Here is a 16,937-nt window from a genome sequence, read left to right as displayed (position 1 = left end):
ACTCTACATTCTCAATTACTGAGGGACTATCTTCACTCATTGATGTATTTTCTTTCCACAACCAGCTCTGTATAACTTTTTATGAGTGATGTACCCAAATATTTGGATGCTAATATCAAATCTGTATTGTTAAATTTATTCACCTACATTTGGGTTCTTGCTGATTATGCACTCTATGTATCTTATGACTTTTAAAACAAACTTTTTATTTTTGGATACTCTACGCACTATACCCAGATGTACAGACACTCTTTTCTTAACCTATGTATTATATCATTTAGCTTTAATAAAAAATTTAAATCAGTGAGCTCATTTCTACATTAAAGACGAGACTCTAAAGTGTCTGATTTTATGCAGATTAGATTGAAGCCTTCGGGCTTCTGGCAACCCGCCCAACCCATTAAGTCTAGGCTTCACCCCTGTGATGAAACTTGAGTACCTCATGTACTAGGGGGAATTGGCAAAAATGTTCCACTGTTGCTAAGACCAGTGCAGCTCCAAGGAGGGTAGCAAGATTGAGAATGCTCGTATAGAAAAGGCTACCCATGCTGCTGGTACTTTTAACTCCGTATTATTTAAATCAGCGCTGAACAGGGCTAGACAGCACAGTAGTACAAATGCTGGCAGCCCATCTGGAGGGCTCTCCTACTTGCCACTGCCCATGTTAGCAGTGGTGGGAAACATTTGCCAAAAATCCCCTAGTGTAGACACAGTCTAAGAGCTTGACCTTGGAAATGCGGTGAGCTATGTGCTGAGGAGACACTTTTCTGTTGCTCTGATGCAGATGTTATCATCCCTGTCGTCCTGGGAACAAGCAAAGAGACAAGTGTACTGGGAAATGGGACTTCTACGCTCAGCAGCAAACAGCTGGGACCATTCTGAATCCAAACCATTGTGTCAGTGCCAAAAGGTTATGCATTCTCTTGGCTGCTAAGCTGCCTCAAGGCAATAATCAAACTGTTACCAGACAGGAAGAGAGAAAGAAGGGTTCAGCAGATCCTCGTGGGTCTTCAGCAGCCTTAGGGAATATTATTGCTAATGATAAATTATTATTTGTATTATTAAAGTAGTGAACACCAATAGTGTGCTTGACACCTGGCAGTGCATAATGACTGGGGATCATATTCTCTCAGTTACGTCACTGTAAATATGGAATAATTCTGTTGACTTTAGTGGAGTGACTTCTGGATTTACAGCAGTGTTATTGAGACCAGTGTTTGGCCCATGATCTCTGCCCCAAGGAGCTCGCAACCTAAAATACACAGATGGAATAGTTAGACACAGTGCAGGTGCAAAGCACACTAAGATAATGGGGCCAGAGCAGAATTTGATCCATTACTTTTAATATGTAATTCATCAGTAGATTTTATTGGAAAGGTTTTTTGGGTAAATTATGTTTTAAGGAAGTATTTGAATAAAGAGAGGATGGATGTTTCCTTTCTGTGCAGAGGGTAAGAACTCTGATGGAATGGAGCAGAAAGCAGGAATCATTAAACAAATAGATGTTGATCAAAGAAAATAGGTGGTGGTGGTGGGAAATCTAATTTAAAAACAATAACAAGTTAAAATCTTAACAAGGTGGGGAAAATATTGACTGGACTGCTGTGCTTCCCTTCCACCCCTACCAACATACATGTTACTTGTTAGACCTTGGAGAACTTGCAGTGCTTAGTTTGGATGGTTTTCTGTGGTTGATAAAATTATCTTGCTTCCAATCTCGGAGAAGCAAGATCTGTCCTTCAGCATATTATGGATTCAGCGGGGAGCCTTGAAGTGCCTGATCGTGTTTTTCATTTCCAGGGACCTTCCAGATGATCCAGCTGTTGAATGGGACACACATCTCCTCTCTACCTTTGTGCTAGAGCACGTAGAAACCAACTGCATTAACCTGGTAATGTGCAACTTTCTACAGCAAAGTGATCTTGCCCAAAACATTCCATGCCATCTCTACTCCAGATTGTTTGCTCCCGTTTTAAAAGCTTTATTTTTTGTAGAGTTTTGCTTAGAATTTTACTATTGGAGGCTCCTTGGGCCAGGTGGGTAGGGGAAAGGAGATGGTGTCTACCCTGTTTTGAATCAGGTACATTATGATCTTTACCTGTTGTTGTAATTCAGCCCTACAAGGCACCTTTATGTGGTCATTTTACTAACCTTCTCTAAGATGTCACCAGCCTTCACTGAAATTCATTGTCAAACTCAAAAACTCAGGGCAAAGCTCCTCTGAAACTGGTATGTTTCACCATAAATGAGGACCAAGTTCATTAATTGTAGGGAGCCTGCAATGCAGCCCAAAATTAGGCTTTCTTCTTGTGATTTCAAGTTTATGTGTGAGCATTTGTGCAGCTTTGTGTCTACTCCTCTGTAGATTCCAGAAACTCTCACAAAACTCTTTTATAGGTAAAACAAAATCAGACTAACCCTCTTCCAAATACTTTAACACCTACAAAAAGACCAGAACAAATAAACAGCCTTATTAAATAAAATGGGAAAGGATGACACTGTAGATTAATGGATGGATCTTTCACCTCCAGAGACCTGGGCTCAATTCCTGACGGTTACACAAGTGAAATGAGCTTGGAGAGGTCTTACCCTAGTCCAGGAGTGGGCAAACTTTTTGGCCCAAGGGTCACATTGGGGTTTCAAAACGGTATGGAGGGCCGGGTAGGGAAGGCTGTGCCTCCCTAAACAGCCTGGCTCCTGCCCCCATCCGCCCCCTTCCACTTCCTGCCCCCTGACTGCCTCCCTCAGAGCCCCCGACGCATCCAACCCCTCCTGCTCTTTGTCCTCTAACTGCCCCCTCCTGGGACCCTCATCCCTAACCACCCCCACCCCCTATCCAATCCTCCCTGCTCCCAGTCCCCTGACTGCTCTGACCCGTATCCACATCCCAACCCCTGAGAGGCACCCGAGGGCTCCCATGCTTATCCAACTCCCCCATCCCCTGACCACCCCCCAGAACCGCCACTCCATCCAACTGCCCCCTGCTCCCTGACTGCCTCCCGGGACCCCGGCCCCCTTACATGCTGCTCAGTGCAGCACGTCTGGTAGCCGTGCCACCCGGCCGGGAGCCAGACACGCTGCTGTACTGCTCGGCAGAAGTGCGCAGCGCTGCCACCCAGAGCACTGCCCATGAGGTGGCATGGCTCCGGGAGAAGGGGGACAGCCGGGGAGGAGTCGAGGGCTAGCCTCCCTGTCCAGGAGCTCAAGACCAGGCAGGATGATCCAGCTCGTGGGCCGTAGTTTGCCCACCTCTGCCCTAGTCACTAGTGGATGTTTGTTTACATCTTAAAACCACAATTTTTCACTAGTCTTCATCTATGAAAAAACCAGGATTGTCTGAGGGTCAGGGTTTGAGATATGTTGGCAGAGTTGTGTGTTGGGACTCAGGACTGGAATCCCAGGAGGATTGCTAGTCAGGACTCAAGTGCATTGCCTGGTCTGTGTGGGAGCCCAGGACTGAAACAGTAGGATTTCTACAGAACAGGATTAAAGCACTATGTAGTGAGGAAACATGCACAAAACCCCTCTCTACTAAGCCTGGCTGTAGTCTGGCATGATAGTCCCTATGGTGGGGCGGCTGCCCCACACAGTCAGGAGCAGAGTTAAGGCAGCCTTGGAGAGGCTGTGCAGCATCCAGCCAATCAGGAAAGGGTTTATTGAGAGAGGAGAGAAGGAGAAGGCTTGCTGGTGCAGCCCATATATAAAGGGCTTCTCAGCAGAGAAAGAGAGAGTCTCTCCCTGGAGGGAAAGGACTGTCATAGAATCATAGAATATCAGGGTTGGAAGGGACCTCAGGAGGCATCTAGTCCAACCCCCTGCTCAGAGCAGGACCAATCCCCAACTAAATCATCCCAGCCAGGGCTTCATCAATCCTAACCTTAAAAACCTCTAAGGAAGAAGATTCCAACACCTCCTTAGGTAACCTGTTGCAGTGCTTCACCACCCTCCCAGTGAAAAAGTTTTTCGTAATATCCAACCTAAACCTCCCCCACTGCAACTTGAGACCATTACTCCTTGTTCTGTCATCTGCTACCACTGAGAACAGTCTAGATCCATCCCCTTTCGAACCCTTCCAGTATTGACCACCAGCCTATCAAATCCCCCCTCATTCTTCTCTTCTGCAGACTAAACAATCCCAGTTCCTTAGCCTCCGCTCATAAGTCATGTGCTCCAGCCCCCTAATCATTTTGTTGCCTCCACTGGGTCTCTCCAATTTTTCCACATCCTTCTTGTAGTGTGGGCCCAAAACTGACACAGTATCCAGATGAGGCCTCACCAATGCCGAATAGAGGGAATGATATCTGCAGTGCTGGGCAGGGTACCAGAGCAATAGGGGAGCTCTTGGCTGACTTATGCCAGACTGAGCCCTGAAGCAAGGGCAGGGAAGTGCTAGGGCTATGGGGGAAATGGCCCAGAGAAGTAGGCTGGGGGAATAGGAAGAGAGGCAGTAGTGGCGGCCAGCTATAGGGTCCCTCGGCCAGGACCCAGAGTTGCAGGTGTGGGCTGGTTCCCCTTCCTTATCCGGCTTGCCAATGAGGAGAGTGGTAAATCCAGACGCAGTTTGCCCCTGAAACCAGGGGCTAGACTAGAGACGCAGCTGGCTGCTGAGGAAGTGGAAGAAGCTGAGGACCGTCTGTCCCCTGAAAGGGTGGGGAGACAGCAGGCTGGGGCTCAGACGGAAGGCTGGTCCCGAAGAGACCCAGCAGTCTGAGTGACGTGAGTCCAGATGGTGGAGAGTGGTGGAAGGGAAGTAACAGCGAATAGGACACCACTAGTAAAAGGCACCCCAACGGTCCAAGAGAGCTAATTCCCAGCACGACAGCAAGAGGCACCGTGGAGTGGGTTGGCACTTACAGTCCTTCATGTTTCTTTAGCACAAACTCACAATATTAAAAACAAACACCGCAGCAATATGCAAAACAAAAGGAAAGCAGATACTGTGAATCAGAGTCACTCTGAGTCTTGTAACACAAGAACTGAAAGTCTTTAACAGAGGACAGCTCATGCTCATTCTGTATTGTTCTGAGCACGTCTACACTAGGGATAATATCGAATTAGCTAAAATCGGTTTTTAAAACTGATTTTAAATTCGATTTCATGCGGCCACACTAGGCACAGTAATTCGGCGTTGTGCGTCCAGGTCCGAGGCTAACGTCGATTTCTGAAGCGTTGCATTGTGGGTAGCTCTTCCGTAGCTATCCCATAGTTCCCTGCATTCCCCCCCTGAATCAGGGTTGAATCTTTGTGCGGGTGGTTGCGGTAATGTCGTCAGTCATTCTCCTCCGGAAAACATCAGCTGACAATCCTTTCGCGCGTTTTTCCTGGATTGCCTGGCAGACGCATAGCACGGCAACCATGGAGCTGTTCAGCTTTTTTTTTTTCCGGCACCTATGTATATCTGGATGCCGCGGACAGAGAGGCAATACTCCAGCGCTAAACAGCAGCATTCACTTGCTTTTACATGATAGCAGAGATGGTTACCGGTCGTTCTTACCGTCTACTGCCGAGAAAACTGGCAATGAGATGACGGTTATCTCTCCCCTCTGTACTGTCCGCTGCTATCAGAGTGCCCCTGGCTGAAATCGGCCGGGGGCGCAACGCAAAGCAAATATGGGACTGACTCCCTGAGTCCCTCTCCCTTATGGTTTGTAAAAATAAAGTCAGTCCTGCCTAGAATATGGGGCAAGTGTACTAGAGGACCATGTATCAGAGAGCACCGTGCTCCATGTCAGTATTCACAGGGTGGTCCCTGCAACAACCCACCCGTTGCTTCCCTCCCCAACCTTCCTGGGCTACCGTGGCAGTGTCCCCCCATTCTGTCATAAAGTTATAAAGAATGCAGGAATAAGAAAACGAGACTTGTTAGTGAGATAAAGGAGGGGAGGCAGCCTCCCGGGGCTTTGACAGTCAGGCAGAACATTAAGCGGTGCGGGAGAGAGGGCCAGCATGCCGCTGCTATGACAGTCAGGCAGTACAGAATCTTTTCTTTACACAGGAAAGGAGGGGGCTGATAAGCTCAGCCCCAGTTTCTATGATGAAGATGGGTACCAGCTGTTCTGTACCATTCTACGGAGTAACTGGGAGTCATTCCCATTTTACTCAGGCGCCCCCGCACCTCACCTTAGGCAGCCAGGAGCACTCACGGCTGATGGCGACGACGATATCAGTCATATGCACCGTCACCACCGGGGAGGGGAGGAGCGGATACTGCTCTTCACTGCTGCAGCATCGCGTCTACCAGCAGCATTCAGTAACATAGGTGTGACATTGAAGAAGTCAAGAAATGATTTTCTTTCCTTTTCTTAGTGTGGTGGTGGGGGAACTGAGGCTATTCCCTGACCACGCAGACCTGTGTTGAACCTACAGACATTGGAAGCTCAGCAAGAGTAAATGCTTTCAGAGACTGCTGTGGACTGTGGATAGCTGAAGTCCTCAGTACCTCCACTCATGAGCGTCCATTTGAGTCTCTGGCTTCCCGTTACGCTTGTCACGCAGCGCTGTGTATCCTGGAGATTTTTTTTCAAACGCTTTGGCATTTCGTGTTCTGTAACAGATTTGTCTCCATACAGCGATAGATTCTAGTATCTCCGTACGGTCATGCTGGAGCTCTTTTGGATTTGAGACTGCATCGCTACCCCGGCTGATCAAGCTCCATGCTGGCAAACAGGAATGTAATTCAAAAGTTCGCGGGCTTTTCCTGTTTACCTGCCGCTGCATCCGAGTTCAGATTGCTGTCCAGAGGGTCAGTGGTGCACTGTGGATACCGCCCGAGGCCAATAACGTGCGATTTCCGTCCCACTACGAGACTGTAATCCGATTGTTAAATCGAGCATTTAGCGCTACTCCTCTCGTCGGGGAGGAGTACAGAAATCGATTTAAAGAGCCCTTTATATCGATATAAAGGGCGTTGTAGTGTGGACGGGTACAGCGTTAAATTGATTTAACGCTCTTTAAATCGACTTAAACACGTAGTGTAGACCAGGCCTGAGGCTAATTATCCATGAAATTCAATGGTGTGCACAGGGAAGTCAGATGCAGCTTTCCTACAGTCATTCAGTGTATTTCGGCCCTGTGAATAGTCAGGAGTTTTAATATGATCTGAAAGTTCTTAACACAAGAGGACTTGCATTGCATGTTTTTTACTCTCTTGGGCAGCAGGGCAAACCCTTTGAAGTCCCAGCAGAAATCCTGAATCCATTAAAACTTCTCCTGAATAATGAGGAAGGGTTGGAGCTCAGTCTCAGAGGAAATTAAACACAAGCTTTGTGTGGTGCAGAGGGCATAGGAGGCTTAAGTCTTGCAATTATATAGCGTGAGTTGAAAAATCATGTGCATTGTTTTCAAAGCATGAAACGCGAGCATCACAAGTGTCCTTCATGCTGTGCTGCTAGCATGGCATGTAGCCTTGTTAATGATGAAAGCAATGGACCCTGACTGTCTAGATCTATGGCTTTTGGGATCCACTGCATCCCTCTAGCTGGACATGTTCAAACAGTTCACTGAACTGCTCTGAGCTTGGTCTGTGTAAATGGAGATGTGTTTCTCAGACAAATGAATCTTTGTCACTGCCACAGAGGGCCAGGAGCCAGTGGCATCAGATTTGTATATAGATTTACATAATTTTAAGCCTCCAGAATAAATGCCCATGGCCCAGATAGTCGCTGGGTCTTGTAACTTCCCTAAATCCGGAGTAGGAATAGAGTTTCCCAACAATGAAAACGAGCAGTTGATTCGTTTAGTTGAGCACCTACAACTTGGGTGTCTTCTACTTTGTAAAACTCTGTGGTGTGGGCTACAGGTAGCTCTTGTCTGCACTTTGGGGGGCCCTGCTGTCCAGAGGCTAGGGCCCTGGACTTGATGGGCAAAAAGCGTTCGGTGTTTCAGTCACATTGTCTTGGCTGACGTACCTTAGCATGACTGAAAAGCCTGGTTGAGTTACAGGCTAACATGGCTTCACACATGTTAAGCTAACTCAGTCGACTTAACACACTAAAAAACATTAAGACAGGCATCAGACCTTAGCCCAGCTCTTCTCCAGAATCATTGCATAGAGAACAATATCTCGTATTTACAGAACTCCTGTGTCATTTGGCCATGGGGAGACATGCTAGAGTTCCAGCATGTCTGAAAGGAGGGATTGTGGGAGAGAGAGTCACACCATGTTCTGTGTATTTCTGTGCTATTACATAATTACTCATTTCCCCCAATTGGCCTGGAAGTCAGTGAGTAACTCAATCTCTTTGAGAGCTACAGGGACATGTGTCATCCTAGCTCAGCGTTAAATAGTGGAGACAGAGAAATTAAAGATTAGTGAACTCAAAGCCAAAACTAATTTAGAAACTTTGGAAATGATTTCCTGCCTGCTGCATTTCTAAGCAAAAGCCAGTACTGCAGGAGAATCAGCCAAAGCCAGTCTGTCTCGATCTGGATTAGGACGTACCTCGTGTATGTACCGCACGTTACATGGTTTTGCTTGGGCCTCAGACAACCTCTAGATGATGCAATGTCTGCTAGTCAGGGTCTCAGGGAATAGTGTTATCGGAGGCTTGGTGAGGAGCTAGCGTTCAGATTGTGTTGGGGCAGAGCTAGAACTGGGGTGCAAAGGAACCAGAATCTTATGAGTTGCTCTTCATTTGGGACTGGTGGAAATCTCTCAACTTCAACTGCTCTAGAAAGATTCTCATAATCTTGGGCCACATCCAAACCAGCCAAGCCCCTTCTGGTTTTGGAATTCAACCTGGAATACAAACTCTGGATGTTGGGTTCAGATCTGGGGTTTGGAATCAGAACCCCCCTAGCTCCTGAAATTCAAGAGACTCAAATTTGATATTCTAGTGTAGAAAGGACTTTATATGGCTTTGCAGGACAGTGGGAACATAATGCAGCATGCACAGTTTGCTGTACAAGAATGCACCTCTTGTAAGAATCTGTGCTATCCCTGCTTTCTCCCACCTTTCTTTGTGCTGTAGTTTTATCAGGTGCGTTTGAGGCAGGCGAGAGAATGAAAGGTCCTGTGGGCTTTCCTAAAGAGCTGGCACTCACTCAGACATTTGCAGCTCCAGTGCAGCCAGCGCTGCGACGCAGACTGTGGTTTGATTTTTGCCCAGTAGCCCATTATATTAAATTATAGCTTCTCTTGTTTAACAGGATGTGGGAGGGGGCCAAAGTGCTCTCCAGATCCAGCTGGATGTCTTCCAAAAACCTGCCCCACAAAGGACCAAAGAGGTGACAGCCTGGAGTGTAATTTCTAGTGACCTTTCCAGGCCTGTAAAAATTATATGTGGAGGAAATGGGGCTATAAAACCAGGTTGCTCCTACAGTGTTTTCTTGCATGACCCACTTCCTAGGAAAGAACAGAGAATCTGCTCCACAGAAAGGAAAGTATCTATCTCGTCGGTCTCCTTGAGCAAAGGTGAGCTGCATTTTAAAATATTAGACGGTGCCAGCAACAGTCAGGAGACCCACAACTTCTAATGTTTTTCTTCTCCAGTGTGCATGATTTGCAGAGGAAGCTCAGACTCTAGAGCTCTTAGCTCTTCTGCTGATAATTGAGCAGATTTCCTCTGTGCTCCCCACCCCCTCCGGAAGGGATTTCTGGTTCCTTGTTTATGTTGGCTGCATTGCTGGCTTCCACCAGTGAAAGTTCCATCTTCTAGATACCAAGGTCATCCAGAAAAAGAAAACACATCAGCACCAACAGCAATGGCTCCCTTTTCAGAGCAGACATGGAGAAGGAAACCCCCAAAGATTCCTCCAAACAAATAATTTCCATGTCAAGAATATTTCCTATCCTAGCCTCCTGATCGCAGAAATAGTCAGCCTAGGCAGAATCAAGATGTGCAGGTGTCCTATCCTATCCTGATTGCTTGCTTGCTTTCGTCATCAGCAGGTTTGGGTTATGTTTTTAAACCAAACACGTAACTGGTGCACTGTATGGAATGAGCAAAAGTTCCTCTGTGAAAGTTATCTCCAGCATGTGAGAGACAAACTGGAAAGTCAGATTATAAAATAAATTCCCAGGGGCCAGGAGAATGCATTTAAATGTGATTGCTGCATGCTTCCAGAATACTAGCAGAAATGAATACAGCAACCAGACTATATGAAATCAGTGGCCTGTGTGATAGACCCTAAACACTACATACTAGACATGTCAGTCACAGCTGCATGTCAGCAGTGAATGAAGTGATACCTGTGAATACAGGGCCAACATTTCAAAGGTAATCACCTAAATTATGCAGGTAAAATGTACACCCATATGTGTTTCTCCTACAAGACAGGTCACTGGATGAGTACAGTGGATAATTGCACACACATCTGCATGCTTGTAGGCACAGTAGATTCACATGCAAATACTATGGGCATGAGTTAAGCAACATCATTTGAAAATCAATCCCATTCAGATACTATCCCAATTTAAACTATTTGTTACTGTAATGATGTATGATAGACAGAGATTCTTATCTCGCCCCCATCCCCCCAGGATCTGAGCACCTTCCAGTAGCTATGTGTACACTGCACAGCTTTTAACCACCTTAGGCCATTCCATAGCCTAAGTGAGGTGACTAACGGTTGGCATGGGTGGTTTATTTTCTCAACCTCTCCACAGAGGAAGATGTGTGGTGCAGTGAAGTATGGTTTGGTTTGGTAGGTTTTTTTAAAGTACAAGCTGCTCTGTGTGTCTGTCAATATGTCCTGTCTTAGGGCCACGTTCTCCCACTCTTACTAATGTGGGGTAGCACCTTGCTATTCCGATTAAAATCATTGGGACTAATTGTGACATAAGAAATGTACGACTCAGTGTGAAGGTGAATTGAGACTGTTAGTTCTTTGGGGCAAGGACAGGGTCTTATCTCTGGTGTATAGAGCTCCATGTGAATTCATTGCACTGCCTGATGTTTTACAGTAACTCTGCCAGCTCCCTGCCTTAGGGCCTGATCATGTGACATACTGTAGGAGCTGAAATCTGAGAGGATCAGGCAAGCTCAGCACCTCACAGAACCATGCCTTCAGTGGGAATAGCCTCTCAAAAAGATACCAAAGTACAGAAAAAGGGGCAGCACTCTGTTATGCGAATTGGCTCGGTGTGAAAGAGATATCAAGGAAACAACTCTTAATGTCTGGTGAAAACCAGTGGGGCTCCCACCAAACATAGTTTAAAGAGTCAAATAATGATCCAGTTAATTCTTCTGCTGGGTAGCCAAACTCACTGCACCAAATTACAGCTGCTGAGCAAAATGAAAAGTGTAACTGGCGACTGTCAGAGGGTGGAGAGTATTTACAAAAGGCTTGTTCACGGCCTGTGTTTTCCGGATCTGTCTTAGGCTTTGTCTACACTTACAGTTTTGCAGCGCTGGCAGTTACAGCTGTGGTCGTACAGCTGTGTACGGCCAGCGCTGCAGTGTGTCCACACTGACAGTGACCAGCGCTGCAGTGTGTCCACACTTGCACCAGTTGCAGCGCTGTTGTGAGTGGTGCATTGTGGGCAGCTATCCCACAGAGACCTCGTCCATTTTGTCGCTGTGGTGTGGGAAGGGACGGAAGGGGGGTCTTCCCGTTCTGTTCCAACGACCCGTGCTGCAGGAACTCGACCCTGCCTAAGGGCCCGCTTAGGACCTTTTATTTTTTTTTTAAACTTACCCCGCCCCAGCTGCGGTCTGCTCCATGGTCCGGCCTTTGAGAAGCGCCGCGGGAGCGCGGCATGGCCCTGTTCGCAGCTGCTCCGCGGGCTGCGCGGCTGCGGCGCTCGGCGGGGCTCCAGCCATGAGAGTGGGCGGCTGGGCTTGTCGCGCTCGGCCAGGAGAGCGGAGTTGCGGAGCTTGCCGGGTTGACAGACTCCAGCAGAGAGCGGAGGGGAGCTTGCCCGCCTCGGCCACGTGGCAAGCCCGCTCTCCCGTTAGAGCTCGAGGAGCGCGAGCCCCGTCTCCCGTTAGAGCTCTGAGCCCTTTAATAGCCCTGGCTGGGGCAGTAGAGGGTATTTGAGTTTGGGCTCCAGCGGCTTGCAACCTGTCTTAAATTAGGACGCAGCCGCCTCCCTTTGTCCCAGTGCTCCGGCTTTTAAAAGTTTCCGTGAGGGTTTGGGGTATTAAGGCTGGGTTCAGCTGCTTGCTGACCCGTGACTGCCTCCAGTTCCAGCCCTGCCTGCAGCCAGCTCTGACCGTGCACAGCACTTGCAAAAGACTTCCTGTTCAGCCAAAACCTGCACAACCCTGCAGCCCTGCCAGCACCGCCCCACACGATGTGCCGCCACTTTGACACTCTGCCAGCCCGTCCCTGCCCTGTTTTCAGTAACCCTGGCTGACCACTGTCTGAAGCCGCCGCCCAACCTGTTTCTAACAGCCAATCCTTGCCCTGCGTGCTGCCAGACCTACTCCAGTCAGCCTTGCCTGCATTAGCAGCCATGTCCACTTGCTTGCCTGAGTTTAGGGGCATTACCTGCAGGAGCGCAGCTGGACCAACACTATGCCACCCCCCCAGAGTGGCGTGGACACAATGTTGGAACAGACAGTCATTTAATAACCAATCCAGATATATGATGCATGTAGTTATAATTTTTTTTTTTATTGGAAGAAATATAATGAAGAGTATGAGAGGCTTTTTTTTCACTTTTTTTAGTCATCCCTGCGATCTGTGCTTTCTGGTTAGTCAATTCTTCTCTTGCGTTCCATACTTAGCTTGGGACAGCACCCTAGCTGACTTTCCTTTTTCAATGTTCCTTATCCCTCACAGTCTTGCAATTTTTTTTTCTGTAGAATAAACATTGTATAACTGACTTTCACTTAACTTCCTTATCTTCCTTGGGTTTTTTTCTTAGCTTGCAGTCTTTCAGAGTCTCAAGATGAGCCAGTATTCAGAGTACTTTACTCTCTCTGTTTTGTTTTTTTTAACTGTAATACAGCCTGCATTGTTTTAGAGTTTTGGTAGCACCATTAACATTCTGAGCATGACAGGAGGCCGCATTTTTTATAGTCTTTTTTTGATTCTAGTAAAACACATGGACACTCAGGCAGCGATTTCTCCAACACGTGGCACACGTGGTAAGAAGGGGCTGCCAATGTGTCCCTTGGGAAAGGTGGTGGGGTGGGGGTTGCTTTCAGCTTGAAAGCCATGGTTTGTGTTGTGGGAAGCAAGAGTGAGCAGCTACAGGAAATAACATAGAACACGATCACACCACATCGTGCACCAGTCACTACACTACAGACCATCTATGCACAATGCGACTCAACTGGGAAAGAGATGGGGTTTCCTTTGAAGCCATGGGTTTCTGTGACGTGTCGAAAAAAGTACAGAAATCAAAGGCAAATTCAATCTAGGCATGCTGCAGCAGACCATAGCCCACGGCTCCTGTCGCAATTTATGAACCTTATATAATTAGAACTTAACAGGAAACAGACTCCTTGCTGGTTCTCACTACCAAGCCCAGCAGCTGCGACTGGCTAGCTTCTTTGGCTGGAAAATGACTGCCTCTTGAATCTGGGAAGCCAACACCTCATACCCCTCTTGGTTTCTCACAACTCTCCCTTCTCGGCTCGAGCAGGGCAGTGAGTGCAAGCAATGACCAGAAGAGGCTGAAAGGAATGTCTGGGAAAGTCCTAATACCCTGTGAGGCCAAGTAAACGCTGTGGAGTTTCCTACTTGCATGACACGCGCTCACACGTGGTCTCGCTACACCGGAAGCAGACCCAGGTGTACAGCCAGCGCTGCAAACAGGGAGTTGCAGCGCTGGCTGAGCTTTTAAGTGTAGACACCTGCTAAGTTGCAGCGCTGTAACCCCCTCGCCAGCGCTGCAACTTGCAAGTGTAGCCAAGCCCTTAGGGTCTGTCTTCACTGCCAACGGTAAAGTGCTGCCGCGGCAGCACTTTAATGTGACTGTGTTGTTGCAGCACCAGCACTGGAAAAGTAGCTCACAAGGGCAGTAGCTACTAGCGCTGGGAGCATCCCAGCGCCGGGGGGGTGCACTGTCTACACGGCCACTTTACAGCGCTGAAACTTGCACTGCTCAGGGGGGTGTTTTTTCACATCTCTGAGAGAAAGTGTAGTCTCTCTTCGACTGTTGTTCACAAAGCACCTTCTGTGTTTGAAAGGGATGCCTTGGCTGCTCTTCCTGTAGGGTGGGTGGAGCAGCGGGTTGCAAAGCAGGTAGGGAGACTGTTTGATCTTCCCTCAACCTTTTACCCAGTGCTTTGGGCATTGCCTGTGAAACTGATTTGGTGAAAGGAACAGTTGTGAGTAAGCAAGGCAGTGGCATTTCCTCCCAGTACTGAAGGGACAGAACAGGTTGGGCAAGGAAGGAGACACTAGGGAGGTGTTGATTTCTTTGCAGCCCACAGCCCACACTACCTTTGAATAATGAAATAAAGCCTTTCCCGGTGCAGACAAATAATAATCTGTTGTTCCAGCCTGACCAAGAGCCTGCCTTAGTCAAACCCAGGACACTGTTCACTGGTTGGTTAAAACAACGTATTCCACTAACAGGCTGTTTTTTCACAGTGTGATCCTGAAGTGCATTCCCATTACAGGCAAAAAAGTGATTTATGGAGCCTGCTGTTCCTGCCTGCATGATAATGTCATGATCTAGGGCCTAGCAAAGCACAGTCTTGCCCTGTAGTTCACATGCAGCCCAGTAATGTGTCAACTCCAGGAGAAAGTGGCTTTTGTAGTAGATTCTCCTGGATCTAGTAACCAGGAGTTTATGAGAGAGAACTTCTTCAGAGTAACTGTGAGGCCTGATTATTGTTAGTAACATGCGTATCCTGATCTCAGGAAGTGATGCCTCTCATCTTTCTGTCTAGGCTTTTGTCCTTCTCTCAGCACCAGGGTGTCTGAGTTATTAGTATTCTATTGTGTGTATTATTGGTATTACTGTGGCACCTCAGAGCCCTAGTCATGGACCAGGATTCCATTGTGCTCGTTGCTTTACAAAGACAGGACTCACTGAAGACTTCTGGCCGGGACGGTGCTGAGTTACACAGATGCCCAACCCCCAGAATTTAGTTACAACCTTTTACACACACTCTGCTCCTCCGCTAAATAACTGTGTTCTGTGGGTTTTTTCGCAGCTGATAACCTTTGATGCGGGAGGAGTGAGCGGCCACGCTAACCACATCGCCCTTTACATGGCTCTAAGGTACAATGTGCCATACAGTCCATTGCACGCCTTGCTGAAATGCTATTTGAAACCGAGTGCATGTGGTGCCTGTGCAAGTAAAATATTCATACTAGAGCCAAGGACTGCATGGACTCCACCAATTCACCTCAATCCCGAAGTGCAGCACCCTCTGCTATTCCAGTTATGGGAACTGCCCAAAACTCTGCCAATCCACTTGTGACCTGTGCACCCCATCTGTTCTACTCCTGTGCTCTCCCCATATTTCTCCGCTCATGCCCCTCATTGTGGGCTTACAAGTCCCTACTCTGCTGATCCTGTTCTGGGCCCCTTTGTAGCTACACTTTCTGATTCCTAGCTTCGTGTTATGAATGCACTTTCACCAAAATGTAATGCACAACTCACATCCCTTGTGCACTGATAGATTATGAAAAATGTTTGAATGGAAGAGACTTTGGCCCCTGAACTCCATCCCCTGCCATCTAGCAGGCCTGCATCTCTTTAACATCAGCGGCGCAGCTGTGTTAGTCTATATCCACAAAAACAACGAGGAGTCCGGTGGCACCTTAAAGACTAACAGATGTATTTGGGCATAAGCTTTCGTGGGTGAAAAGAAGTGGGTTTTTTACCCTCAAAAGCTTATGCCCAAATAAATCTATTAGTCTTTAAGGTGCCACCAGACTCCTGGTTGTTTTTGTTCTCTTTAATATGTGTCTTCTCCCCAAAGACAGAGTCACTCTCTGCTCTCATTAATTTAATCCAGCAGCTCCTCAACTACTGAGGGGTTAAATTTAGTTTTTAGTGGCTGCTGCTTCTTTCATTTTTTGTGGGGGGCAGCCTGTCTCACAGAGGAACTAGAGCATGACCACATCACTCATGGGTTCTGTGCCCTGATAGAGTTCTCACACATACAGCTTTCAGACAGAGCTGCAGTGCATGTGTGGTGACTTTTTACACGCATTGATGTTCCTGCCTGCCACTACCCCCCCATATGATTGTATGGGGAAAAAATCAGGAAAGAGATCAAATTAACCCTCTTCCCTTCCTGTCTCTGTGTCAGCTAGTACCACATATGGTACTTTGATTGTACTAACACAGTTAGTCTTTCAAACTGTGTCTTACAGGGTCCCCCCGCCACTCTTGTAGATGGAAAAGGTAAATTGGGATGCTATTCCAATTAATTAAATGATTTTGCACCCCATTTGACCCTGTCACTTCTGCCCCATGTCCTCCAAAGGCAGGGGTGAGTGGGCTGCATGACCAACCCCAGGATTCTCTCATATACCAGTCTCCCAACGTACAGCTTTTGTGGCTGGTCCAGTTGCTGCTATTTCGTATGTGTCCAAGCTCCAGATTTGTGGATAGCTATACAATTTCAGGGCTTGTGGGGAGAATTTGTTTTTCTGCAAGAAATAAAAAGCGTACATTAGCATTTTGCTTGAAATCTTCCTGTGGGGATTTTGAATGCAGCCCCAAACCAACAGAAAAGAAACTTTTTTTTACAAATTTCTTTTCACATAAGAAGGAAGTGATGGACACAGTCCCAGTAATGGGCCCCACCCCATCATCTTCCAGTGCCAGTGCTTTGGGATTCTTTGGAAGGAAGTCCTGCGAGAGTCCTCTCTTCTCCCCAGCATGCTTAAAGCTCCCATGTCCGAGGAACCCGCTCTCTGGCCAAGAGGGGCTGGATGTTTCACCATGTCTCTGTCAGAAGAGGTGGCTCCAGAAACAAACCATGGTTCCTCCCCTGTTTGCAAAGCTACATGCCCTAATAGCCCAGTGATTAAGCCACCTGCCTTATCCAAGTTTTTGCCCTTTAAATGTGTAAGTATAC

At 47.5% G+C, this 16,937-nt stretch overlaps 1 protein-coding gene across 8 annotated transcripts in view; it reads left to right on the top strand.

The window, feature by feature from the left end:
- PIGL (phosphatidylinositol glycan anchor biosynthesis class L) overlaps positions 1 to 16,937 on the top strand; it is an 86,518-nt gene that overhangs the window by 52,186 nt on the left and 17,395 nt on the right. For 7 of the 8 annotated variants that reach the window (XR_012657337.1, XR_004374218.2, XM_075074001.1 and 4 more), the window contains exons 3-4: positions 1,801 to 1,891; positions 15,057 to 15,124. The exons of the other annotated variant lie outside the window; for it this stretch is intronic. Coding sequence is in view for 5 of the 7 variants with exons in the window: in XM_075074001.1 (XP_074930102.1) it covers positions 1,801 to 1,891; positions 15,057 to 15,124 (159 nt within the window). In the remaining 2 variants the exon portion in view is untranslated. The remainder of the gene's footprint in view (positions 1 to 1,800; positions 1,892 to 15,056; positions 15,125 to 16,937) is intronic. 8 annotated transcript variants of the gene reach the window in all.

This window comes from Chelonoidis abingdonii, chromosome 20, assembly GCF_003597395.2.
Source record: "Chelonoidis abingdonii isolate Lonesome George chromosome 20, CheloAbing_2.0, whole genome shotgun sequence".
In the NCBI taxonomy this organism is placed as follows: domain Eukaryota; kingdom Metazoa; phylum Chordata; order Testudines; family Testudinidae; genus Chelonoidis; species Chelonoidis abingdonii.
Note: the sequence above shows the minus strand (reverse complement) of the source record. Positions and strands in the feature narration are given on the sequence as shown.